Source organism: Sciurus vulgaris (assembly GCF_902686455.1).
Source record: "Sciurus vulgaris genome assembly, chromosome: 6".
NCBI classification, from domain to species: domain Eukaryota; kingdom Metazoa; phylum Chordata; class Mammalia; order Rodentia; family Sciuridae; genus Sciurus; species Sciurus vulgaris.
The window spans coordinates 8,530,041-8,555,742 of record NC_136466.1 but is presented as its reverse complement, the minus strand read 5'-3'; the positions used below and the strand labels follow the sequence as shown (position 1 = coordinate 8,555,742).

General features: G+C 49.5%; 1 protein-coding gene across 1 annotated transcript; it reads left to right on the top strand.

Moving 5' to 3' along the window:
• Positions 1-24,612, top strand: ATP6V0E1 (ATPase H+ transporting V0 subunit e1). Its single transcript, XM_079145917.1, has 4 exons — positions 1-183; positions 3,422-3,469; positions 15,672-15,800; positions 24,217-24,612. The coding sequence occupies exons 1-3, from the start codon at positions 80-82 to the stop codon at positions 15,763-15,765; spliced, it is 246 nt and encodes an 81-aa protein (XP_079002043.1). The 5' UTR covers positions 1-79; the 3' UTR covers positions 15,766-15,800; positions 24,217-24,612.
• Positions 24,613-25,702: the final 1,090 nt, after the last annotated feature.

Here is a 25,702-nt window from a genome sequence, read left to right as displayed (position 1 = left end):
AGTCACGCGGCCGGGTGTTGACACTTCCGGGTGGGGCGCGCGCGGTGGGCCGGCGGGCAGGGTTGGCGGCGCGGCCACCATGGCGTACCACGGCCTCACGGTGCCTCTGATCGTCATGAGCGTGTTCTGGGGCTTCGTGGGCCTCCTGGTGCCCTGGTTCATCCCCAAGGGCCCCAACCGCGGGTGAGTGCGGGCCGCCCCGAGGCGCGGAGGGCGGGACCCGAAAGGGAGTCGGGGCCTCTGGGGCGCCGCGGCCCGGGTGCGGAGGGGCGGTTGGGAACCGGTCTTCGCCGCCCGGGCGCAGCGGGTCCTCCCCGCCGACGCTCGCCCGCCTGCACCCGCAGGAGGCCCGGCGTGCGAAACTTCCAACGGAAAGGGTCTGAGGGTGCCCGCCCGCCGCCTGCGTCGCGTCCCCGCACGCGGGCCTGCTCGGCGGGCCCCGCACCTGTGGGCGGGCGGGAAGGGCCGCGGCTGGCCGGGGAGGTGGACCCCGCGCCGAGGTGGTGTTGGAGCCTGCGTCACACGGTTCCCGGGCGCTCCCTGCCCGCGAGCGTGGCCGCGCTGGAACGGTGGGCTCGGAAGCGGTGGTTTTCAAATTGCAGACCCGTTGGTTAAGTAGGGCTTCGTCCACTGTGGACGTGAACTTTTTAAGTGTAGCATGATCTAGAACCTTATCTTCTAAGACACTTTGGAACACTCTGGTTCCTCTCTGTTTTAAATCATTTTTCTTAGCTCAAGATCATGCAGGAGTGAAACTTGGACTAAAGTCACAGTTTGTCAGAAACACTATCTTTTTAGTTCTTGAAACTGCTTAGGGGCTTCCTGTGGCCTGGTTTCACAGTCTCTTCCGTGCACATTAGGCACTCAATAAATGTGGGGTGGGTAATTATGTTGCCTTGATTCGAGGAAAGGAACTTTATTACTTCCATTTTGTGACCCGGACCTCCTTTGCTGTCTGGGATAGACTTGCTTTTATACCTGTTGCTTATATTACCCTTTTTTTTTTTTTTTTTAAAGGAAAAATGGTACATGAATTTTCATCATTTGCAAGCATCATGCCCACCTTCCCACCTAACAGCAGTTATCTAGGGTCATACCTCCAGAGCAGAGTGGTTGGCACAGATTTTGGGTTTTTTTGTTTTGTTTTTTGTTTTTTGAAGGATGGTCTCTGCTCTGTCGCATAGGTGGGCCTTGAACTCCTAAGTTCAAGCAGTCCTCGTGCCTTAGCCTCTTAAGTAGCTGAACTAGAGTTGTGGACCATCCCGTTTCATTACTCTTCTGCCTTTCTGGCCTTCAGCGTCAGAAAAGCAACAATTAAAAGCATTCCTAGCCAGGGTACTGAAACCCCTCCTGTTTCTGTTCAGCTTCCAGCCTAGGGGGGCAGTACTGGTATTTGACTGGTTGATGATATTTGGTTCTGTTCGTGCCTCTGTATTTCCTGCTCTTGGTTAGGATTGAGCAGGTCTTGAGACAGGGTATCATGGGAGTTGCAGGATCACTCTTTGAGAAACACTGCTGCTGGGTGTATGATCACTGACCTTGGACTGTGTAGTTAACTTTTCCATGTTCCCATTTCCTCACTGGTCAGTGGAAACAGTACTGAATTAGAACTAGTTCCCCTTTACCTCTGGAAAAGATGGCAAATCAGATTTTTTTTTTTTTTTTTTTTTTTTCCAAATACATGGAGGAGCTGAACTGTTCCCGTGGTGGTTTTGTTGTTGTTGTTGTTGTTGTTGGGATACCAGAGATTGAACTCAGGTGCACTCAACCACTGAGCCACAACCCTAGCCCTATTTTGTATTTTGTTTAGAGACAGGGTCTCACTGAGAAGCTTAGTACCTTGCTTTTGCTAAGGCTGGCTTTGAACTCGAGATCCTCCTGCCTCAGCCTCTTGAGTTGCTGGGTGTGGTGAGTTTTTTTTAACACAGAAAAAGCATTTCTGATTTAGAGATGAAAATCCTCTTCATTAAGAAAATAAGTAAAGGAACCGTGTAAGAAGGGAGAAAGACAAAGGACTTTGATATTACATCCTCTTTCCTGAGAGACCTCTGAGCACTGCAGTGTGGAAAAAAATTGGGTGGTTGGGAGTTTGGAGGCTTGGCAAGGGGATGGGAGGGGCGCAGGGCAGCCTCTGTTCCCGTGGCGAGTCGCCTGCAGCAGGCCCTTGCCCTTTCCATCATTCTTGAGAGTAATAGGTGAGATAAAATAAGTCCGCACCAGCTTTCCTGATCTTTCTTGATCTTCATGATCCACCTCTTTTTAGAAATCCACAGATGGAAGAAAGCTTCCTATGCTCTCCAAGCCTCCTGGTGAACTGCTGATAGTGGACTGGAAAAGAAGCAGCCTGTTTAGGGGAGAGATGCCTGAAGGTTACCAGTCACCCAGCTTTGGGGGACTGAGGGTTCAGAGTAGGCATGAACACAGGATGATGGATCCAAGGGCGGATCAGATAGGTGGAAATGGCACAGCTGCTTCTGCAGGGTAGGAGGTGATTTGTTTGTTTTATGGTGCTGGGGATTGAACCCAGGGCCTTACCCATGCTAAGCATACACTTTACCACTGTGCTCCACCTCTGGTTCAGGGGAGTAGGAGATTTATAAGAGGAACTTTTGAAAAGAGAGACGAAAAGAGGTTATCATGAGTTCTGTTTTAGAAATGTTAAAATTCAGCTGATCTGAGAATCCAAGTTTAACTTTTCTTTTGTACTGGGGATTGAACCCAGGGTTGCTTTACCACTGAGCCGCATCTCCAGCACTTTTTATTTTTTATTTTATGACAGAGTCTCCCTAAGATGCTTGGGGCCTCACTGATTTCCTGAGGCTGGCCTCACTTGTGCTCCTCCTGCCTCACCCTCTCAAATCTGGGATTGTAGGTGTGCACCACTGTGCTCAGCCCAAGTTTAACTTTTCAGATATGAGTAAAGATGGGAAGAGTCAGTGTTCGAGAGCATGGTTTTAAAAGTACTGCATTAATGCATCGCAGAGACTAGTACCACATCAGGTAGTTACTGGGGTGTCAATACTAACTGTCACTACAGATTTTTCTGTTCCGTTTCAGATGGATTTGCTTATTTATTTATTTATTTATTTTTTGCGGTGCTGGGAATTGAACCTAGGGCCTTGTGCTTGCAAGGCAAGCACTCTACCGACTGAGCTATCTCCCCAGCCCTCAGATGGATTTGGATTGGACATCCAAGCCTTGCATTCATATATACCCCTTTAGATACAAATGTCTAATTGCATTCTTAAACTTGTACCAGGGGCATCCCGAGCACACTGTAGTGTACTGGATATTTGAGCAGCTACAGGTCCCTTGCACACTTGGTGGCAGTTTGACACGTGGGAAGGGGACTCACCATCTGCAGTGTCCTTGGATTACTAGTTATCTGATGACCTTTGCTTTTGTTATTTTTTGTTTTTAGAGTCATCATTACCATGTTGGTGACCTGTTCAGTTTGCTGCTATCTCTTGTAAGTATATTGTCTCTTTTAAGTGTTTTTTTCCTAAAATAATGAGCAGTTATTCTTGCATTCATAATGTGTGTAATTTACACATTTGTTTTATAGCTTAGCTCTTATGTGTCCTCACATCAAAAATACCACCCTTGCAGGGCTCACTGTGTTGTGTAAGAGTTGTGGGATGCTCTGTTCTTTGGGAATACAAGTTTAATGTAACTGGCACAATATAAAGCTTATAATTAACTGTGAATTATCATACTACTTTACATTTTAGTATTGTAATTTGTTTAGGTCTACTCATTTCACTTACATATCTCACTGTGAGGCTGTTAAACCGTTCTTTATTATGACTTGTTTAATGAACAGAGGTTGAGCCGCCAGACTTGAGTAAGGGTAATTTTCTAAATTCATTGTAAACTGTATATCTATGGGAATGGTTGTATAATTTATATAAACTGTTGAGTGAAAACCGTTTTGGGATGTGTAAAGTCATTTCTTTTCTTGTCATGTGATGCCACTCTTCAGTCTCGTGAGGACCAGAAATGGCAGAACTGCATGAGCTGTTTCAAGGACGTTTTCAACTCTCGTCTACATTTTCTCCCTCCCTGAGAATGTAGAATGAGTCAAGTCTCAGGAAAAAAAAACAAACAAACTAAATTTAATGAGTTCTTGGAGAGAGTGACTGCTTCAAAAGACTCAAAGGCTATACTATTTCTTCTTTTAATTAAAATAGAGATCACATACCATGAAAGCCATCCTTTTAGGAATTTTTTTTCCTTAGAACTAGTGATTCTCTTTTCTTTTCTTTTCTTCTTTTCCTTTTTTTCTTTCTGGTACCAGGGATTGAACCCAGGGGCTCTTTGGACCACAGCTCCAGCCCTTTTTCATGTTTTATTTGAGACAGGGTGTGGCTGAGTTGCATAGGGCTCGCTAAATTGCTGAGGCTGGCTTTGAACTCATGATCCTCCTGCCTCAGCCTCCTGAACCATGGGGATTACAGGTGTGCGCCACTGCGCCCAGTGCTCACTTTTCTTAAAGTAAGCTTTGTGTCTTCCTGAGACTTCAGTGACTTGGAGAAGGCTGGGGTTGGCAACAGCTTGTTCAGTGCCACACAAGACAGAAAGCAGCAGTCCAGCCCATCTGAGGTGAAAGGCTAGAGCCTTGGGCTCTAAATCTGCGAGTGTCCGGCATCCTGGGGCTTCTGTGTTTGTTTTTGAAAGAAGTTTGTGGAACTCAACCAAATCCCATTTTTAACAAAGATGAGCATCTGTCCCTGTTAGAGTTACTGCCATTAATGTTGAGCATCTGGCCGGGCATTCAGTAACTTGGTAAATGTAACTTAGGTATTCAACACTGAACATTTTAAAAGTTGTGCTGAACAATGAAAATGTCATTTGATGGCTTCCACACTCAGACTTAGTGATGTGACTTTCTAAAACTGGCCTGGCTAGTATATTTTTTCTGGTTAGAAAGGTAAAAGCCTTTCTTAGGTGACAGTGTGGCAGGAATTCTTACCTAGCTCTGTTCAGCTCTGAAGAGTGAATGAGCAGTCATGCAACATCAGGAGTGGATCGTTTTACCAGGTGTGGTGGTGCATGCCTGTAAACCCAGCGACTCGGAAGCTGAGGCTGGAGCCACCAAAGTTTGAGGCCAGCCTTGGTTACTTAGACCCTGTCTCAAAACGAAAAAGAAAATGTTAGTGAAGGCCTGGGGATGTAGTGCTTGGGTGAGCATGAGCCTACTGCCCAGCCCCCAGCTCCTTAACAGCAGCAGGAAGGGTCCAATGGCTTGCACCTCTAGTCCAGTGCTTGGTAGGCTGAGGCAGGAGGATCACTTGAGCTCGGGAGTTTGAGACCAACATAGCAAGACCCTTCCTCAAAAAAAATGCACTGTGTTAGTAAGGGTGATGAGGTGGGCAGCCTGTCCTATGGAACCCTGTAGAAGCCCAAGCAAGAGAGGTCCTTATGAACCTGGGTGCCCAGAAGGGGTCATGGGGCTGAAAAGGCCTTTGTTTTTTTTTTTTTTTTTTTTTTTGTGTGTGTGTGTTTTTTTTGTTTTTGCCACATCTGCAGCCTTATTTTGTATTTTTGTATTTTTATTTTTTGCGGTGCTGGGGATTGAACCCAGGGCCTTGTGCTTGTGAGGTGAGCACTCTACCAACTGAGCTATCTCCGCAGCCCCTTATTTTGTATTTTATTTAGAGACAGGGTCTCACTGAGTTGCTTAGTGCCTTGCTGTTGTTGAGACTGGCTTTGAACTCGTGATCCTCCTGCCTACGCTTCCTGAGCTGCTGGGATTTTAGGCGTGCGCCTCTGCATCCAGCAAGGCCCAAATATTTTACATACCCTGTCCCACAAATGAATGGGATTGTATAATAAAATAAATAACTTTGAAATTCAAAAGAAAGCTTTGCCATTTGGCACTGCTTGTGTGTTTTCTTGAACGCGCTCTTGTTTTGGAATGCACTCTAGGCTTTTAATTGCCTCTGTCCTTGGCATTTTTTCCCTTGCCAGTTTGTTCTAGTTTGAGGTTTGATTCCAAAGCATGGATCTTGTTTGAGCTCTTCATAAGTCAGGTTCTCTACCAGTATCACCTAGTTCCTGTTCATAGTTCAGAGAAAATTCTGAATATTAACTCTAGTTCCCCCTTCGAGGCTGAAATCACATTAGTCTGTTAATGATACATCTGATCGGTTACTGTGCTGTCCTGGCTTTGGTTCCTGGTGTGGGTGACTGTTGTCCGCTGCTGCTGCTGCTTTTTTCTTGGTGCTGGCCTCTCGGGCTGAGCTACACCCCACCCGAATTACGTTGTAGCTTACCAGAGTCATCATGCTCAGAGGAGCCTAGACATGTGGTGTCGTTATGAAGATGCAGTGCTTCCTGGAACCTTGGGTGCATCTTACCAGCAGAGTGGTGCCGAGAAGTGTGGGCAGCGAATGGGCGGGTGTGCACCCCTCCTTGAGGAGAAGCTGACCGTAAAGAGCTCCAGAGGCAGAGTGCCGCCCTTCTCACAGCCTTCGTCTTCTTCCCAGAAGGGCTTCTTGTCACCTATTCTCACAAATGTAGATTTCCCTTGCTTACCTTTCTACCCACTGGTACTCCAGCACACAGGGACCCGCCCAGCCTGGACCCCACCTCACCTGTCTGGCATGTGCAGACCGCAGCTGAACGCAGCCTCCTTGCTGGCCTTTTTGGGTCCTGGCTCTCGAGCCAGTTTGGGCACAGGATGTAATCACCTCTCAGGGTCCAGGACGCTCCGCTTTGGTCCTAACCATGTTGCCTTGGCTGGTGGGTTTTGGGATGCTCTTCGTATAGCATGTATTTTCTTTTCTTTCCTTTTTTAAATTTGCAGCATTGGGAACTGAACCCAGGGACATTCTGCCACTGACCTACATCCCTAGCCTTTATTTATTTTTCGCTTTTGAGATGGGGTCTTACTAAGTTACTGAGACTGGGCTTGAACTTGTGATCCTCTTGCTCAGCCACCTGAGTCCCTGCGGTCATAGTTGTGTGCTGCCATGCCCAGCATGTATTTCTTATAAATATTTTTGGTTTTTCATTCATTTAGAGGTAGGATCCTACGGTATTGCCTAGGCTGGCCTTGAACCCCAGGCTTAAGCTGTCCTCCTACCCCAGCTTCCTCGGCAACTAGGGCTACAGGAGGTCAGTGCCACTGTGCCAGCAGCTTTTTTGGATTTTAGCTTTATTTACTTATTTTGTGCAGTGCTAGAGATTTCTTTTTCCCCGGTCCCAGGGATTGAACCCAGGGTTTGTGCACGCTAGACAGGCAGCCTGCTGGTTCCTTTCAGAGGAATTTTAAAGATGCCATTCTGTTGTCTTTTGGCTTCCATCATTTCTCTTAGAAACTCAGTTGTCATTTGAATGATTGGTTATGCTTCTGTTTTGGATGCTGTATTGGGCATTGAATCCGGGGTGCTCTGCCACTGAGTTATGTCCTTCACCCTTTATTTATTTATTTTCTTTTTGAGTCAGGGTCTTGCTAAATTGCAGAGTCTGGCCCCAAACTTGCAATCCTGCTACCTCAGCCTCCTGGGTCTTGGGAGTTACAGGCACATACCACCACATGAAGAGTTTCTCTTTATCTTCAGTTTTTAGTAGTTTGACAATACTATGCATAGATATGGTACTTTTTCTTTGGATTTATGCTGACTAGAATTCACTGAGCATTTTGGATCTGTGTTAATGTTTTCCACCAAGTTTGGGAAATTTTCTTATTATATTTCTTCTGTTCTTTTTTCTTTATATATTTTCTCTTCCAAGATTCCAATTATGTGTTTGTTGAACTTCTTGGTCTTGTTCTTTTATGTTTCTGCTTCTGTGTGTGTGAGGTGTGCTCGCCTGCTGGGGGCGGAACCCAGGGCGTTGTGTGTGCCACGTGGTGGGCTAGCGCTGTGCTGCTGAGCTGCACCCCAAGCCCCGCTTCCCATTGCGTGGTTTCCGTTCATCTGTCCTTGGGCTCACTGGCCTTCTGTCCTTGCCAATCTACTGGTAAACCCGTTCGGAGGTTTTTTTCAGATCAGATGTCTATGCATTTTAGTTTAGAATTTCCACTTGCTCTTTTATATGTTTAACTTACTTTCTGATGCTTCCTATCTGCTGTTCCTCCTTTGACCATTTTTTTAAGTCTTAAAAAACATATTTATGATTGCTGCTTTGAAGTCCTGGCCTTTTATGTCTAACATCTGGGACATTTGGGAATCAGTATGTGAGGTTCTTTTTTTTTTTTCCTTTGGACTGTTGGTCAGATTTCTTGTTCCTTGTTTTTTTTTTTTCTTTGTTTTTGTTTTGTTTTGCATGTCTGTGCTTTCATTGAGTTCTAGATATTGTAGGAGATAAATACCCTGGATTCCCTTTTCTTCCTCTGAAAAGGGTTTAAATTTTGTGTCAGAAACTAGTTCGGTCGCAGCTGTCACCTGAAGCTCAGGGAAGCATGCTTTTGCACTTCGCTGGGGCAGGTGTGTTCAGTTTTGCCCTTGGTTTAGGGTGAGGGCTCAGCTGAGGCTGGCCCTTCTGGGGCCTCGGGGAAGGTCTGCCATGTCCAGGCCCCTTGTTGGCCTCCCTGCAGTGGGCGGCACCTGAGAGCTCCTGTCTTCCCAGCTGGACAGTATCTTTTCCACCATGGGGTTTTTTGCGTGCCCTGGGGTCAGTGGGGTTTAAGGGACGTTTACACACAGATGTTAGTGTCCCCTCTGTGGCATGCGCTCTTTTTTCCTTTTTTCTTTTTTTTTTTTTTTTTTTAATTTCTCCTTTTAATTTCTAGTCGTTCTGGCAGCTCTGAACTTCATTCATCTTTTGACCCATTGAGCCCATGATACTGCAGCTCTCTGCTGCATTTGGCTATGTTGCCCCATACGTCTGCTGCAGTGTGTCCTCGGGGAAATGCTCTGTAAGGGGTCAGTGTGGTCAGCTTCTTTCAGGGGCCACCTGCCTTTGTGCGTGTTGGGTTCTGGGATCCAACTTATGGCTTGGTGCACATGAGGCGAGCTCTTTGCCTGAGCCATGCTCCAGCTGGATGCCATCAGACTGTGGCTCTTAATTCTTCGTCTGGAGTCTGTGACCCTTATCTGCAGCATAAGTTAGGTACAGCTTACCTTGCTGTTTCCAGAATCCTGACTTCATCTTTGACCTTTTTTTTTTTTTTTTTTTTCTTTTTGTTCCAAGGATTGAAGCCAGGGCTGCTTAACCAGTGAGCCCTTCCTCAGCCCTTTTATTTTTTATTTTGAGTCACTCTGAGTTGCTTAGGGCCTTGCTAAATTGCTAAATCTGGCCTTGAACTGTGAGCCTCCTGCCTCAGCTGCCTGACCCAGTATGATTATAGGCATGCGCCCCACACCCAGCCCCTTTGATCTTTAAATTTTCAGATATTTGTCATTTTTTTTGTAATTTCTTATTGCTGCTTTTAAAGTTTTGCTTGGCTTCCTTCCTTCCCTTTCTTCCTGCTTGCTACACATTTTTAAATTTGTCATTTCTTAAAACATCATAGGGCTGTGCCAGTTACAGTGGTGCACACTTGTAATCCGGCTGAGGCAGGAAGATTACAAGTTCAAGGTCAGCCTTGGCCACTTGGTGAGACCCTGTCTCAAAAAACTGAAAAAAAAAAAAAAAAAAAAAATAGGGTTGGGGTGTAACTCAGTGGTAATGTGCCATGGGTTCCATCACCAGTACCAGGAAAAGAAAAAACAAACAAACCCTAGCAGGTCTCGGATGAAGTGCACACTGAGCATGCGCAAGGCCCTGTTTCGCGTCCACACCAAAAACAAAACGAAAACCCCTAATAGCATAGCAGTTGTAGTTCACTTACGGTCCACATCTGAGGATTTTGTCCTTGAAAGTCCTTGCAGGCCTGTTTGCTCTTAGTTGTCATGGTAAGCTCGTAACTCGGGTGTCTTGGGTGTCACGTATTAGTGCAGGTTTATACAGATGGCTTCCTGGAGCCTGGTGTGAAGGCAGCCTCCTGCACAGAGGGTTTACATTGCTTCTGCCAGGCAAAGCCATGACTAGTTCAAGATCATTTCAGTTCTTGCCAGATATGGTAGTGCACACCTGTAATCGCAGCGACTCAGGAGGCTGAGGTAGGAGGAGCACAAGTTCAAGGCCAGTCTCAGCAACTTGGTGAGTCCCTGACTCAAAAGATGAAAAGACTGGGGATGTAGCACAGGGGCCAAGCTCCCTGGATTCACTCCCCAGAACCTCACCCTATTGGTGTGCATTGGAGTCGCAAACCCTGTGGCGGCCAGCTCTCACCACCTCCTCCGTGCTTCCTGACCTTTAGATTTGAGATGGTTGATCTTTCTAGCGTTTCTCTCCAGTCTGATTTATCCTTGATTCAAAGTGTGACCCTTTGGGGTGCCTGCTTTATGGGGAGTTGTGTGTGGAGCTTTTATTGGACTGCTGTGGGTGGGCCCTGGCTTTCTCTGCTGTTGATCTTGTCTTCTGCCTGCCGTCTGAACGTGCAGCCTGGGCTCACCTGTTTAGTATGAGCTCTCAGGTGGGAACAGAACCTGTCCTCCCACTCACCTTCCTCTCTGGGTGCTTGCCTTCACTTAGCTTTTCAGTCTGAGAATTGCTTTTAATTGCCTCCCTCTCAGGGATACATTAGGGCTGTTTGTCTACAGCGCAAGGGAACTCAGCATGCTAAGCTCAGCATGCTAATTACCTGTTGTATGGAAAAGTTCATTCTTAATCTGACTTTATAGTCTTTTCCTTAATAATTTGACAGATAAGAGGATTGCCACAGGCTGCGTATGGTGGTGTACCCACCCCTGTGGTCCCACTGTCATATACCTGTAGTCACATCCCCTGTAGTCCCAGCTACTAGAGAGGCTGAGGCAAGAGGAGCACTTGAGCCCGTGAGTTTGAGGCCATCCTGGGCAGCATAGAAAGATTCTGTCTCAAGAAAAAGAGGATTGTGACACCCTTTGAGTGGGAAGGTCTGGAATAGACAGTGAGCCTTGCACTATGGAAGGGAGAAAAGAAGGATATTTCAAGTTTAGAACTGGTAAAAACAGGACCTATTCTTGGTACTGACAGGGCCATGGCCCAAGTAGTACTGTGTACAGTAAGAGGACACTGCTGACCTTTGGGAGCTTGCCATCTTCTTTCACACTCTTGTGACTTTGCTGGATTTCTGTTCCAGTAGCTGTGGGTCTGGGGTCCCTGTTTCCCTGATGGCCGATGGTTGGGGACACTGTCAGATCCTGGAGGCTAGCACATTTCTGGCCATAGGGCCCTCCATCTTCAAAGCTAGCAACAGGATGTCCTTTGTCAAATCCTTCCCACCCTGTAGCAGTCTGGGTCCAGTGAGGACCTGGAGTCTACACAGTAGGTGAACAGGGGAGGCTTAATGGAAAGAGTCATTTACTGCGTAAAAGAAGAATCCAAGATGTAAGGGAGCTATTCATGATGCCGTGGGCTGCGGGAGACTGCCCGGGAGCAACACCTGGGAGGGGATGGTTCAGCACAGATGGCAGAGGCGTGTGGGTGTGGCTGGACCGGAGTTGGTGTGGAGCTGCTGGACAGGCAGCAAGTCATAGGCCATGCTCTGGAGCATCACAGGAGGCAGGCGCCCATGGTCCCGGTGGTCTCTCCTGCCCAGTCCCCCCAGCTCTGCTGCAGAATGCTGACCTGAGCGCCATGCTGGCTTCAAGGAGAGATGGATGCCGGAGCTGGTGTGGCAGGTGCACTTGGAGCTGAGGCAGGAGATTCCTGACACACCATCTGTCTATGTGGCAGGCAGGGCCCTGTCCTGAAGACTTCCCCTGGTCAGGTCAGGGCCACTCAAGGTCGTCTCCCTTTCTTAAATCCCGCCGGGGCATGACCAGTCCTAATCATAGGATGGGCTGTCATGTCACTGTCCAGGGGTTTATGTGGGGTGTGCACAGCAGTGGTGGGCACCTAGAGGGTCCGCCTGCCACCGCTGCAGGGGAGGGCTGCAGAGGATGTGGGTGCCACAGTGCTGAGGGGAAACTCTTGCGGGGCGCCCAGAGCTGGCAGTCCCCTCCGTGACTTGAGTGCATTTTGAGCCGTCCACAGAGAGGAAGGGAGTGACTCACACTCGTCGGTGGTCTGCTTGTCCGCTGCACGGAGCACTCACGTTGGCTCTCAATTCTTAGGACCTCGACAGGATTTTCATCTGTATTTTACAAACAGAGAACTAGGCCTGGGGTTGTGAGGCCATTTGCCTGGAGCCTCTCTGACTGGGCACAAGTAGAATTAAAATGCATCCTAACACGGAGTTCCAGCCTTGCTCCCTTGAGAGCACTGTGTCATAGGTCAGATGGGAGAACTCGGCAGAGGTCACCTTAGTGGGGCCAGGGCAGGTCGCTTACCCGTGTTTCTGTTGTCTCACAGGAGCCCATGGCAGAGGTCACTCCTCTTCTGCCCTGGCTGTAGGGACAGTGGTGCAGGGCAGATGTCCCCATGCCAACAGAGAAGCTGAGGCAGACGCTGGCTGGCTGCATCTGTGTGTCACCATCCCCAGGAAGGAACCTGTGCCTTTGTTCCCTGGTCCCTCATCTGGCCGTGGAATGAAGGAGCACAGCAGGGTGGTGAGGGCTGGGTAGAGCCCTGCTGTGGCCAGGGCATGATAAACGAGCTGAGTCCGGGTCGGCCCTGGCCAGGCAGTGTTTGCAGGGTGAGAGAGCCAGGATTTATCTCTGCCCAGACGCCTACTGCTGCCACTGTCATCTGTCTCGTACTGTGGCTCCTGGTTCCTCAGGGCTGACCTGTCCACCAAGTCTGGTGCGGGACGTGGTGCTGGTGAGTGGTTGGGAAGTCGGGTGACTTTGGCTGCCAAGCAGGACTCCTCTGAGTGGCTTGTGGAAGCAGCTTGGTGTAGTGGACTCGGGGGCTTGGACTCCCCCTTCCGGCTCTCGCAGTGGTCGCTGTGGGGTTTTCAGCCCTCTAGGACTTTGATTCCTCATCTTTAGCATGTGGAATATGGACTTGACCCCTGACCCCTGCAGCTCTGCGGTCTCTGAAATACACACTGTGCCATGGCCATCTTCGGTGTCTTGGGCAGGCCCCCGGCTCATGAGGACGTGGAGCAGCTGGGGCACAAGGGAAGGGCATGCCTGGTCCCTTTCCTTGTGTACGTGCAGTGGTGGAGCCACTGGGACACCATCAGCTCACAGTGGGCCCTTCCTGCTGCGGCCTGCGAGTCAGGAGGTGGTCAAGAGGCGGGCATGGAGCTCAGCTGGCTCCAAGGGAAAGTCCTCCGTGAAGGGTCAAGTGAGCCAGCCTGGACTGCTTCCCAAGGCATTTTCTTGGACTGTGCTTTGTTGGTGTTGCTTTTAAAGTGGGCTCTTTTTTTTTTTTTCCTTCATTTTTTGCTTAACTCGAAATGTTAAGAATAGTGACTATACGTGGGGCCGAAAGTTCACTTGAGTCTAGGAGTTCAAGGCCAGCCTGGGCAACACAGTGAGACCCCATCTTAAAAAGAAAAAAAGGCGTAAAGTCAGATTCAGAAAGTTTCTAGTTGAACATGGTTCACACGCCTAGGACCCCAGTGACTCTGGAGGCTGAGAGACAGGAGGATGGCAAGTTCCAGGCCAGGCTAGGCAGCTTTTAGGGACCTGTCTGAAAAAGTGAAGAGGGCTAGGGATGTGACTTGGTGGTAATGTGCACGTGTGTTCAGTCCCCAGTACCAAAAAAAAAAAAAAAATTCCCCCTAAATACTGCCCTGAGGCAGCGAGTAACATTCCTTCTGGCCTCACATACTGTTCCTACTGCAGATGCCAGAGGGAGTGGTGGACTCGACACCCAGCAGATGGGCTCTCGCTTCCTGAATTCCAAGCAGGGTAGATCTAGCTAAGCTCTGGCCTTCTGAGATGCTCTCAGTATCTCAAAGGTCAATTCTATCGTGGGAGCAGCCAGCTCGCCTGGTTTCTGGTCTCGGACCTGCTACACCTAGTCAGTATTGTGACTGTTGCAGATCACTTGCCCTTTCTCTCCGAGTCTGTTATTGGACAGTTTGAGGATGAGAGGAAGGTCACGGGTGAAGCCTGGCCCAGGGAGCCCCAGGGTGCTGCGCTGCACTGCACAGCCAGGTTGAGAGCCACTCCCCGACTCCCAGAGTGTTCCCCAGAATGCTGGAGGTGCTCCTGTTCTTCCATACTCTGTGTTCTTAGTGGCGAAAGGAGACAGGCTGATTTGGGTTCTGCCATCCTTTTTTTGGTATTTCCAAGTGCTGGCCGTCGTCTCAGCCTCTTATGAAACGCGTCAGCTGCTTCTGCAGCAGCTCGTATCGGCTGCTGGGCTTGGGGAAATCCTGGGTTTGAGTGGAACTTTCCACCACTCTGAGCTCTGCACGGGTGGTGGTGATGGCCCAGCTCTCCAGCGTGTGTACTGTGGCACCTCCTCTCTGCGTGATGTCAGGTGGAGAGTGAACCGCACTCCCATTGTGTTGGTGTTTAATACCCTAGTTCTACAGGCAGATCAGTCTCATCTGAAGGAACTTTTTGTTAGTAAAGTGAGACGGCTCCAGGTATCTGTTTTGGCCTGATTTCCTCAAGTGTCCTGTCTCAGAAGCACCTTTCTGGGGCAGGGAGGGGGTGCCTGGTCTGGGGCACCACTTCTCTTGTACTCTGCTGCCGATGCCAGCCTTCCCTTCACTGTGCTCAAGTCCACCTTCTGATCCTTTGGAAGAATTCCAGAAGACAGTGTCAGGAGGAGAGGCTCAGCTGGAGAGCTGCCTTGTTGGGTTTGGCTAGTTCTCTTTTTCCAGGGGAACTTTACTGTAGCTCTCGCCTTATCCTTTGAAAGCACTCCCTAGGCCCCATGCAGAGAGGATAGCATGGCTGTGTCACTGCAGAGCAGTCAGGGGAGGCTGGACCTGCCAGTCCCCCTGTCCACCATGGGAGAAGTTCTGGTCCACGCTTGTGTTGTGAACAGGAGCTAAAGGCAGCCTGTGTTCTGCTTTTTCTGGTTACTTCCCTTCCTGACCGTCCTATCAAAGAATGACCGCCCCCACCCCAAAGGTGCTTTGCACCTCTCCCTGTTTTATTTTCTTCATTACCTGACCCTGTGTCACTCTGTGAAGATAGTGACATTTTGTCTTCTCCATTGTACCCCTGCGGCCTAGAACCTAGTAAGTGCTTATTACATGTTTGCTTAGGAAGTAAACCATGGAATGACTTGAATGGCCAGACATTTACTCGCTGTCTTTCTTTTTGCACTTTGCTTTGGCCTTAGCTCAGTGATATTCAAATGTCATTGGGCATATGAATTACTATAGCAGGTATAAAACCATTTATTCAGAACTTTCTGAACGGTATAAGTACATTTAAAATACAGCTTCTGTTTTTCATCTTAACCATTGTTCTTCACCCATGTCGGTTTGGAGTAGAGATGCTTGCTTTGCTATTTAGATTCTGAACTAAGCAGCGGAAGTTAAATACCCATTTGGTCTGGCTCCATTGGCGCCCACGAGGCGCATAACATATCTCAGTGGTGGTGTGGTTAGAGAAGTGAGGTGTTTTCTGGTCTAGTGGAAGTCAGCAGGCTGAAATCAAACCTTGGCTATTTGGGAAATGTTTTGTTATCAGACACGCTCCCCTAAGCACGGTGCGTGTTGAAGGTTTGTTCGAAGCAAAACAGATTTAAGATTTACTAACGTGCTTCTGACATTCTAAATGAAAATGGTCCTGTTCCAACATGAGTTCACTTTCTGTTGTTCTTCTTTGTTGTTTTTTCAGTTGGCTGATTGCAATTCTGGCCCAGCTCAACCCTCTCTTTGGACCACAGCTAAAAAATGAAACCATCTGGTATCTGAGGTTCCACTGGCCCTGAGGAGGAAGACGGCTCTGCGGCGCCCAGCCTTGGAGGTGACTGCTCTGGGCCTTTCGCATGAGTGTTGCTGTGGGGTGGCTTCTCAGGTCCTTGGCTGGCTGCACACAGTGCAGGAGCTGCTGCTGAAAGCAGGTGCGCCTGAGGAGCAGGAGTGCGTTTAGAACTTGGGCCACCGGAGGAGTCCCCCTGTCTTAGGGACTGAGCCAGCAAATTCTTTTAAGTATTGCCATTATCTTGCCTTTCAAAAGAAATACTGTTTAATTTACAAAATTAAGCTTGCATGCCGGCTTTCAAACACAGGTCAGGAGAGTGACTTGTTGAGAGTTGGCATTGCAAGGTTCCGTAACTGTAAGAGAAGAGGCTGGAAGGTCAAAAGTGAACGTTTCTGAATGCTTTGGATGGAAAGAAGCAGGTGCCTTTTGAAGGTTGATCTTAAAATTGCAGCTCTTATTTGGTTCTGAGACCAAGAAAGGTAAGCAGTGGTAGAACAGCAGGGTTTCACTGGCTGAGGCAGGAAGCGTGGCATTTAAGTTGTCCCTGTCTCCGTTTTTCAGGTGAGGAGAAGTCAGTGCTGTGTGCACATCTTTGAGGTCCAGCTTTCGGCAGGGGTGCTGCTTCGTGTGCTCTGGGCTGGTTGCTGCACACCAGGAGACACACAGTGCCTGGCTCTCCTGTGGTCAGTGGTGCAGAATGATCACTGGGCTCAGGTGGTGGCAGCTTGGTCCTTCACCTGTCGCCTGCTCTGTCCAGCCTTTCACCAGCGATTCTGTCCTCCGATGGTCAAGCTGTGTGTCAGTTCTGTAGAAATCATGAAATGGTGATTTTCTGGTCTCTGTTACTTGCACATCTGAGTGGCTGACATGTCTCTGTTGGCGATGAACTTCCCCACGCCGCCTGGAGCTGCTTAGTCACTGAGACACAAATCACGGAGGAGGAGCAGAGTGCAGGTTCAATGCCTGTGACTTGCTGAGCAGGATGTTGGGGTCCACGTTACTTAAGGGTTTCCAGTGAGACTGTCTTTTCTTTCTAATTTTAATTAATTTGTTTATTCACTTATTTGTGCGGTATGAGATGGAACCCAGGTATTCTACCCTGGTCTCTGTCCCCAGGCCCTTTTTTGAGACAGGCCTCACTAAACCGCAGCACCTCCCAAGTAGCTTGAATTAGGACTTGTGCCACCACATTCAGCCTCTTTGATTTTAATTAATTGAATTTACTTTTTATGTTCTATTATTTTTTCTTTGACTCATACGAGATGATTTAGATTAGCTTCTATGCTCCTTTTAAAAAAAAAAATTCAACTCTTTTTTTTTTTTTTTTTTTTTTTGGAACCAAGGATTGAACTCAGGGACACTCAACCACTGAGGCACATCCCCAACCCTTTTTTGTGTTTTATTTACACACAGGGTCTCACTGAATTTCTTAGGACCTTGCTAAGTTGCTGAGGCTGGCTTCGAACTCACGAGCCTCCTGCCTCATCTTCCTGAGCTGCTGGGATTGCAGGCCCAGCAGTGATATCCTTTTGATATCAGTTTTTGTTCCCACACTTTCTGGCAACATCAAGATCCCTCAGACATTGCTGGACATGGTGACACACATGTGATCCCATCAATTCAGGAGGCTGAAGCAGGAGGATTGCAATTTTGAGGCCAGTCTCAGCAACTTAGGCCCTAAGCAACTAAGTGAGACCCTGTGTCAAAATAAAAAACAGAAAAGGTTGGTGATATAGCTCAGTGGTAAAACCCCTCTGGGTTGCATTCCCAGAACTGAAAACAAATAAAACATATTTCCAGTTAAAATTATGAACAAGATATATTCAGAAAAGTCCTTCCAGTGTTTCATCTCACAAAGATTAGACAAATATATACATTGTTCACATGCACACACACACACACATTCCTGTTACAGATTGTTCTATTCTGTACCTTGTTTTATTCACCAAGGAGCATATAAAGAGGTTGTTGCTTATTGACACATAGATACCTTCCTCATGGCTAGCCATTGATGTCCTTTGGGTTGTCTGAGGATACAAAGGGGAAACTAGCTCTGACTTAGACTTGGTTTCTCCTGTTCTACTCTCAACACAGATCACTTCTGACCCCTGATGTGGGGGATGGGGAGTTCCCCACACACCAAGCAAGCAAGCAGTTCTGCAGTGGACACCAGCTGGGTGTCCTTTAATCCAGTTCAGCTCTGACACTGTCCGCCTGGAGATGGTGCCAGAGCACAGGTTGAGAGCTTCGTCTCCGAGGCTGCTCCCAGCTCTCCAGGCCAGGTGCCAACTCCAGTCTGTTTCACCTGTGCGTTTGACCCACTGGCCATAAATTGGGATTCCCATAACCCCTCAGGTTGGATTCAGGTGACTCACAGGACTCCAGGAAACATACCTATTGTTTTTGTTTTTTTTATCAAGGATCCAGATGCATCCTTTGCGTAGGGCAAAGCATGTGGTGAAGGGCCCGCTTCCTTCCAGCTACCTCCACGTGTGGCGTCTGTGCTCTCGCCAGACCTTGTTCTGGGTGCTCATGGAGACTTCCTTGCCCGCCTCACACTAGCGGACCTGGTGGAAGAGCCTGTGAGGCCTGTGTTCTTCCCAGCCTCTGCAGCCTCCCTCCCTCCAGTGCAAGGGTCAGGGTCTCTGGAATGCAGGGTCTGTAACCTGCTGACAGGGTAGTCAGAGGATCTCTTTATGGACAACTCCAAGATAGACAGACTGGGCGATCAGTTTCCTGGGACCCCTTGGAGATGAGATTCTGGCTTCTAAGCCTGCCCGGGGGCAGGGATTGTGAACCAGGAACTATGGAGGAAAGTGTGTGTATGTGTGTGTGTGAAAGCAGAAGTGATGCCCGTCCTTTGCTGCTGTTGATAAGCCACAGTACCATCCTTTGCATGTGACATTTTGTAGTTTTGCAGTGGCCTTGAGGGAGATTGCTTGGAAATGGACTCTCTGGGCTGCAGGCATTGGCCCTCTTCCTGAGATTGCTGCCTTCCCGCCCAGAGAGCGTGGTTCCATCACCAGCCTGGGGTGGGGCCTTCTTCCCACACCAATAGCCACGTCGTCGGTTTTCTCTCCCCACTTAGTTGTGCTTCTTCCCAAAGGAGTTTGGATTTCTTTTTCTTTCTTTGTAGTCTTCGGGGTTGTGTGCAGGGCTCTCTTGTCACTGTGCTACATCCTCAGCCCTTTTCTGTGTTTTTATTGGGTTCGTGTTGTTTTCCTACCTGCACTCTTCATCAAGTCCACCTGTCTGTGATGCGTCCTGTGTGTGTGTGTGTGTGTGTCTGTGTATAGCACTGGGGATTGAACCCATGGACACTGTGCCACTGAGCCACACCCCCAGCACTTTTTTGAGACAGGATCTCACTAAATTGCCAAGGCTGACCTTGAACTTGCCATCTACCGCCCAAGTTGCTGGGATTCCAGGTATGCGCCACCGCACCTGGTCAGTTGTCCTACAGCAAGTGTTGGGCAAGGTTGTCGGTTGGGGTGTAAAGCTGGGAAGGTGGACATCATTTCCTTCCTGTCCAATAAGAGAATTGGATTGACACGAATAAGCCTGCGTGGTGGATCCAAAGCTGTTTCATCCGTGCGTTCTTCTCAGTCTCCTGTGCCTGCTAGGCTGATGGACTGGCACACCCCCAGCATTCTCATTCTGGTCAGTAGCATGTGTGTAGGCTGCTCAACACCTTGTATCGAAGGTCATTCCTTTAAGCTCCAGGGAGCACAAGGGCACATCCTTAGATCCCCAATGAGGAGCATGTAGTCACACCTCTCTTGCACTGGACTCTTACAACAGTTCCATAGCCCTAGGGCTTTGGCGTTACCACGTCACAAAGTCTCATCTCATGTGGGCACATGCCTAAATCCCAGCTACTCAGGAGGCTGAGACAGGAAGATCCCCTAAGCCCAGAAGTTTGAGACCAGCCTGGACAACATGGTGAGACCCCATCCTGATAAAAGCGGGAAAAAAAGCTCTGTCTTTGGCTAGCATTAAATCAGATAGAACTGGAGACGGGACCTCACTTTTTGTTGGTGGTAAAAATCAAAAGATTGTTGTCTATTTACCTTTTGAACTTTGAACTTTTACATAACAGTAAGATGGTAGAGTACAGAAACTAGATTTGGGGTGTCGATACCTAATAAGGAGAAAGGATTTGATTTGGTACGTGATTTCTCTGAGGGACTAGATTTGGAAAGTAGGTTTGAGCCAGGCACAGTATTCAGCAGAGAAAAATGAGGCTCCGTCATGGAAGCTTTAGAATGCCTTGTGCATGCCAGACGTGGCTCCCTGTCGCTGAGCTGCACCCCCGCCCACAGACTTCCATGCAGATGAAACTGAATTGATCTGAACAACGTCCTGTTAAGCCCCAGACTGAATTTTCGCTGCTGCAGTCACTTGTCGTGGTTGCCTTTCTGGTGTGGAGAGCCAACCATAGTCACTGGTGAGGCTGGCACGTGCACTTTGTTTCTGCACTGAAAGTCTTGCCCAGGCCTCTGGAGAGCAGTGCTCACTGCACCTTTGCCCACTGCCAGCCTTGTCTGCTCCTCCTGGACCCCTTAGTGAGACCTCAAGCAACTTAGCAAGACTCGGTCTCTAAATAAAATATAAAAAAAGGGCTGGGGCTGGGGCTCCGTGGCTGAGCAGCCTTGGGTTCAATCCCAGATAAAGGTTGTGGAAGCCTCGGCCACAGCTGTGGCCGCTGAGAGTTGCAGCCTCACACTGCGCACTTCTGCAGCTTTGGGGTTCAGACCCAGTCCTGGGAGTTAGCCGGGCGACCGCATGTGCTTACGTTTCACCGTGCTCCTGCAGGGCAGAAGCTGCATCATGCAGCGGGATGAGAGAGGAGTAGAAGGCATTGGTGGCAAGGCTTTCCCCCGTGGGAGCTGTCCTTCCATGCATTCCCAAGTGTGTGGGGCCCTGAGGGCTGCAGTACTGAGCAAGGCCGTGGACGCCGAACGGTTTGCCCTGGTTGGGTGGCAGAACTGTGGCCACACCTGGGAGGCTTGACTCGTGCTTGGTGTCTTGTGGCTGAAGTCCTCCTGGCACTCTGACCTCACTGGCCACTGTGGGGTCCGACGTCCTGGTCCTGTTGCTCGGGAAGGGGTCTGTTGGTCACTTCCTTCTTCTCTTGCTCAGGTGCCGCTGCTCTTGTGGTGCCTCGGGTCTGCTTCCCACTCCCTCAGCCACCCTGATTCCTGGTCCAGGTCAGTGCAGCTCTGAATTTCAACAGTGGCCCTACCTGATCTCCCAGTTTCTGCTGTCCTGTCTTAGAACGACCCGAGCCATTGGTCCTGCTGGTGGCATGCATCCTGCGACACTGCACGGCTTGCCTCAGATACGCGCCGTGGTTCTTCCTGAATAGCGAGGGGTTGTTGTTGCTTGTTTAACCTGAAGTCCCTGATTTTAGTGGCCACATGTCTCTGGAGATGCAGTGTAAAATCTCAGTAAACAGCTTTTGTCAGGGTCACCAAAGGTCCCCTGAGCCACAAATGATAAGAATGTTTAATCTGCTGGTTCCGTCCAGTGCTTGGCTTGACTGGCAAGGCCTTCCTGTCTGCCCTCAAACTACCTTTCCATCCTCTCTTCTCACTACTTCCGGCTGCGGCCTGGGGGGTCAGCGCTGCTGTTGCCACGCCCTTGACCTGGTTAGCTCTACTTAGCCTTACCTGCCCCTTGGGGAGGTGCTCCACTCCTACGTCAGAAGCAGATCTGTAAACACTGTGGGCATCCCGTGCGCGCTCTTCCCTCGCTGGCTCAGGGCTCATGATGTTTTCTGGTGCTCCTCGCCAGTCCTCCCTTCCCTTCATGGCCACGTGGTTTCAGAGTGCTTGCTTTGATCCCTCAGTGTATTCGGCTCTCCAGTTTGAGCCTGTTGCCTTGAACTGGTAGGTCTGTACCAACCTGTAAGACACACCTCACCCACCATCGCACACAAGGGCTTCTTTTGCAATTTATCTGACATGCAAGAATTAAAACTGAAATTAAACCTAATGTATATATGTTTTAAGAAATACGCTCACGCTCAGTGTGGTGGCACATGCCTATAATCCCAACAACTCTGGACGCTGAGGCAGGAGGATCACAAGTTCAAGGCCAGCCTGGACAATTAAGTGAGACCCTGTCTCAAAACAAAAACAATAAAAAGGGCTGGGATGTAGCTCAGTAGTGGAGCACCCCTGGGTTCAGTCCCCAGTACCAATTAAATAAGGTGAAAGGGGCTGGCGGTGTCCCTCAGTGGTAGAGTGCTCTGGCTTCAGTTCCATCACTGGCCGGGGCTGGGGTGTGTTCACGTGGCCTTTCCTGAACAGGTGTCTGGGTTCTGGTCGTGATAGAGTCATGTTATTTCTACATTCCATTTTACCTGATGGTCACCTAGAGAGGCCTCATTTGGGAGATGGAACGTGGAACCTTCGAGTTCTCCAGCCACACGCCTCCCTGCGACCTTCACTTACTCCAGACCAGGCCACAAGACGATGGTGGTCAGCATAACGCTGGATTCATTTCTACCTGGTATCGTGAGGTTGAGTGGAGATCATCCCTTCAGGCGAGGCTTCTCAGAAGTGAGGCCTCTGTTTCCCTTTGTGATTGTTTTTTGTCACAAACGACCTCAGTGCTGAGGAAGTCTAGCGAGTGTGCTCCTCACAGAAAGTCGCACACAGTGAAGTGCCGCTCCTCCAGGGTTCCCAGGGGAGCTTACCCAGGTTGGCACGGGGCTGCCCTGCTGGCCTAGGGAGGGGAGCAGGAAACGATGACTGGAGTAACAGGTTTTCTGAGGCTTGCAGACGTGGAGAGGCAAGTCTCTCTGGTTGGTGCCGCTTCTTGGCCCGGGGTTACTTTCCTAGGGCTGTAAAAAGAGTCTTCTGGTCACATTTCCCCCCTCACTCCACCACTGCGCCCCAGCCCCAGCTCCTCCATTAACCTTGAGTTGAATGTGCTTTGTCCACGTGTCCTGCCTTCGTCGGGCTCCAGCTGTCTGTGCTTTCCACCAAGGGCCCTGGGCACCCCGGCTTGCTCCAGAAGGGCTCAGCAGTGGGCTCATGCGCCACAGTCCTGGGAGCTTGTACTCTGGTTTCATCAGGCTGAACTGTAGGTCTCTTGTGTTGTCACTGATTGGGAAAATCTAAGCCTGTCAGATCTCGCTGCTTGACCATTGACCTTCCGCCTCATCAGACCTTCTCCACGACCATTGGTTGGCTGAATTCAGCATGCACTCCGCCCCCAAAGCTTTCACACTTGGCTAATTGTGTGCCATGCCAGTCTGGTTTGTTCCTTTCTGTTTTCTTTCTCTCTCTGGCAATATTAGGGGTCGCACTGGTGCGGCGGGGCGGGGGGGGCTCTATCACTGAGCACTCTTTTCCATTCCCCCCTCTTTTTTTTTTTTGAAGACATGGTCTCACTAAGTTGCCCAGGCTGGCCTCAAACTTGTGATCCTCCTGCTTCAGCTTCCAAGTCACTGTGATTACAGGCATCTGCTACAATGGTTGGCCATAAGCAGCTTGATTTCTTACCAGCCAAGAAATTCTTTTGTGGAAATTGTCTTTGAAAGAAGCTATTTAAGCTAGGCATGTAGCATGTGGCATATGCCTGTAGTTCCAGTGACTTGGGAGGCTGAGGCAGGAGGATCACAAGTTTAAGGCTAGCCTCAGTGACTTGACAAGACTGTCTCAAAATAAAAAAGAAAAAGGGCTGGGAATGTGGTTCAGTGGAAGAGCTTACCAGCAATGATTTAATTTTTGTTTCTTTATTGCTTTTTTTAATTTCAAAAGTGGCATAAGTAACTTTATTTATGTAGACATGACAGCAGACTTTTCTTTGCTGTGCTGGGGGTGAACCTAGCGCCTCCTGGATGCTGGACAAGCCCTCCATCCCTGAGCCACAGCCCCGCCCAACAGAGGCTTGATCCAGAGGGGTTGGCGCAAAGCTGTGGCAGTTTACTCTGTGAAGATGACTGCTTCATGTGTTCTCCAGCCTTGCAAGGGTGGTCTTGCAGCATCACCCTACTAGAAAAAGAGGTCATGGTTTGTCGCCTGTGCTTATTTGTGGTAGCCAGAAGGTGGAAGGCCACCTGGAGTCCTGAGGACAGGACCTGGAGCCTGTTGTTGGGGGTGGTGCACTGGAGGACAGCTGCAGGGCTGTGGGGTGGGGCACACACAGGCGCTCGCCTCCCTGGAGAGGCCCTGGGCCCTGTGCTGTGGGTCTTGGCTTCGTGCTTCCTGCTCTCTGTCTCGTGCTCAGACTTGCTGTGCGCTCCGACAGTCCAGCAGTCTCCTTGGAGGCTGGAGCTGTTGCCCAGCCCTGCGAAACCTGCCCACAAGTGCACGGCCACAGAGCTGCTCTGTTCAAGGACTCTGAGCACTGCCTGTGTAGAAGCATTTTCCTGACTGACTCTCTTGACATGGCTTTGCTCTCCTGAGGAGGGCTGAGGCCCAGTTACCGGAACTCTGTTTTGCAGGTCGTGAGGAGAGCGCCCCACCCGGCGCCTCTTGGACCCGCGGCCTCCTCGGAAGCCCGTCCTGCAGCGCAGCAGTACTTTCTCGCCTTTTCACTCTGATGAACGAAGTGCCTACCCAGCCTGAGCTGTGCAGCTGCTCCATGCGTCCACGCTCTTCTCGAGACCAGGTGCTCTTCTCCGGATGGCTCCCCTCGCCCTGCAGTCTGCAGCTGGGGAGCGCCCCTGCCTGCGCGAGCCGTGTGCCCGAAAAGCGCAGAGGACCGCGGCGCAGCCGGGCGAGGAGCAGTGTGCTGAGAGCAGACCTGTCCCAGAGCTTCACACCTCGCTGTTCCTTCAGGAGGGATTTCTTACTTCTGCCATCTCTCGGAATAAATTATTTTTCTGCTTTCTATGGAATCTGGCTTCAGTGTTTATCAGGCTCATTTTTCTCAGCTCTTCTCTCTAGAAAATGCCTTTTTAAAAAGTGATTTTGTTGTGTAAACTTAGATTGGTTGTGTGATCCCTGCCACATAGTTTGAGATGCCTGAAGAGGTTGATAAGCATTTTCTTCATCGTTTAGTAGCCATTGGGGCACATACCATAGGTGAGGCACTGGAGGAACGGAAGATGTTTAAACTGGGGACCCTGCAAGTTCAAATGTGAATATGCTCCGTGGAGAGAGAGGGCGCTGTAACATCAGGCTACATTTGACCATTGTTTAAAAATGGCGGCTGGCATGGTCGTAGTATACCTGTAGTCCCACTGACTCTGGAGGCAGAGGTGGGAGGATGCTTGAGCCCAGGAGTTCGAGCAACACAGTGAGACCTGGTCCCTTAAAAAAAAAAGCCTGGACGGCCAGCAGGTTGTGGCCAGGTACCAGCTGCAGGGCCGGAGCAGCAGACCTGCTGAGGTATAGCTTCACAGCCTCAGATGCAGGGCTGAGGAAACGGTGGCTCGGCCCTGGGTCAGAGGACAGCAACTTGTGTTCAGCAGCAGGTGTTGAGTAGTTCATGAATTTGGCAACTCTAAGTTTTAAGAAACTACACGTTAAGATAGATTTCAGTTTTCAGCAGTTCATGGCTTTTTGACAGCCAGCCAAGGGTGGGTTTCCTGTTTTGCAGTTTGTACTTTCTATTCCTCCCAAGCTGTCTGAACTCACTTAAGGTTTTCCGGCTGAAGTGTCTATCCTGCTTCATTTCTTTCTTTTCATCCTTTACTTTGATTCTTTTTTTTTTTTTGGTGGTGCTGGGGATCGAACTCAGGGCCTTGTGCTTGAGAGGCAAGCACTCTACCGACTGAGCTATCTCCCCAGCCCCTTTACTTTGATTCTGAACTTGACCTTCTCCTGAGAGTTGGGCTGGGATGTGGCTCCGTGGTAGAGCACCTGGCTGACCCATGCACGGCCCGGTTCCATCCCCAGCACTCAAAAGTAAAAGGTGTTTTGAAGTCAGGCAGCTTCACACTCAGCGTTTCAGCCTTTAGCCAGCTTCATGGGATGCATGCAACA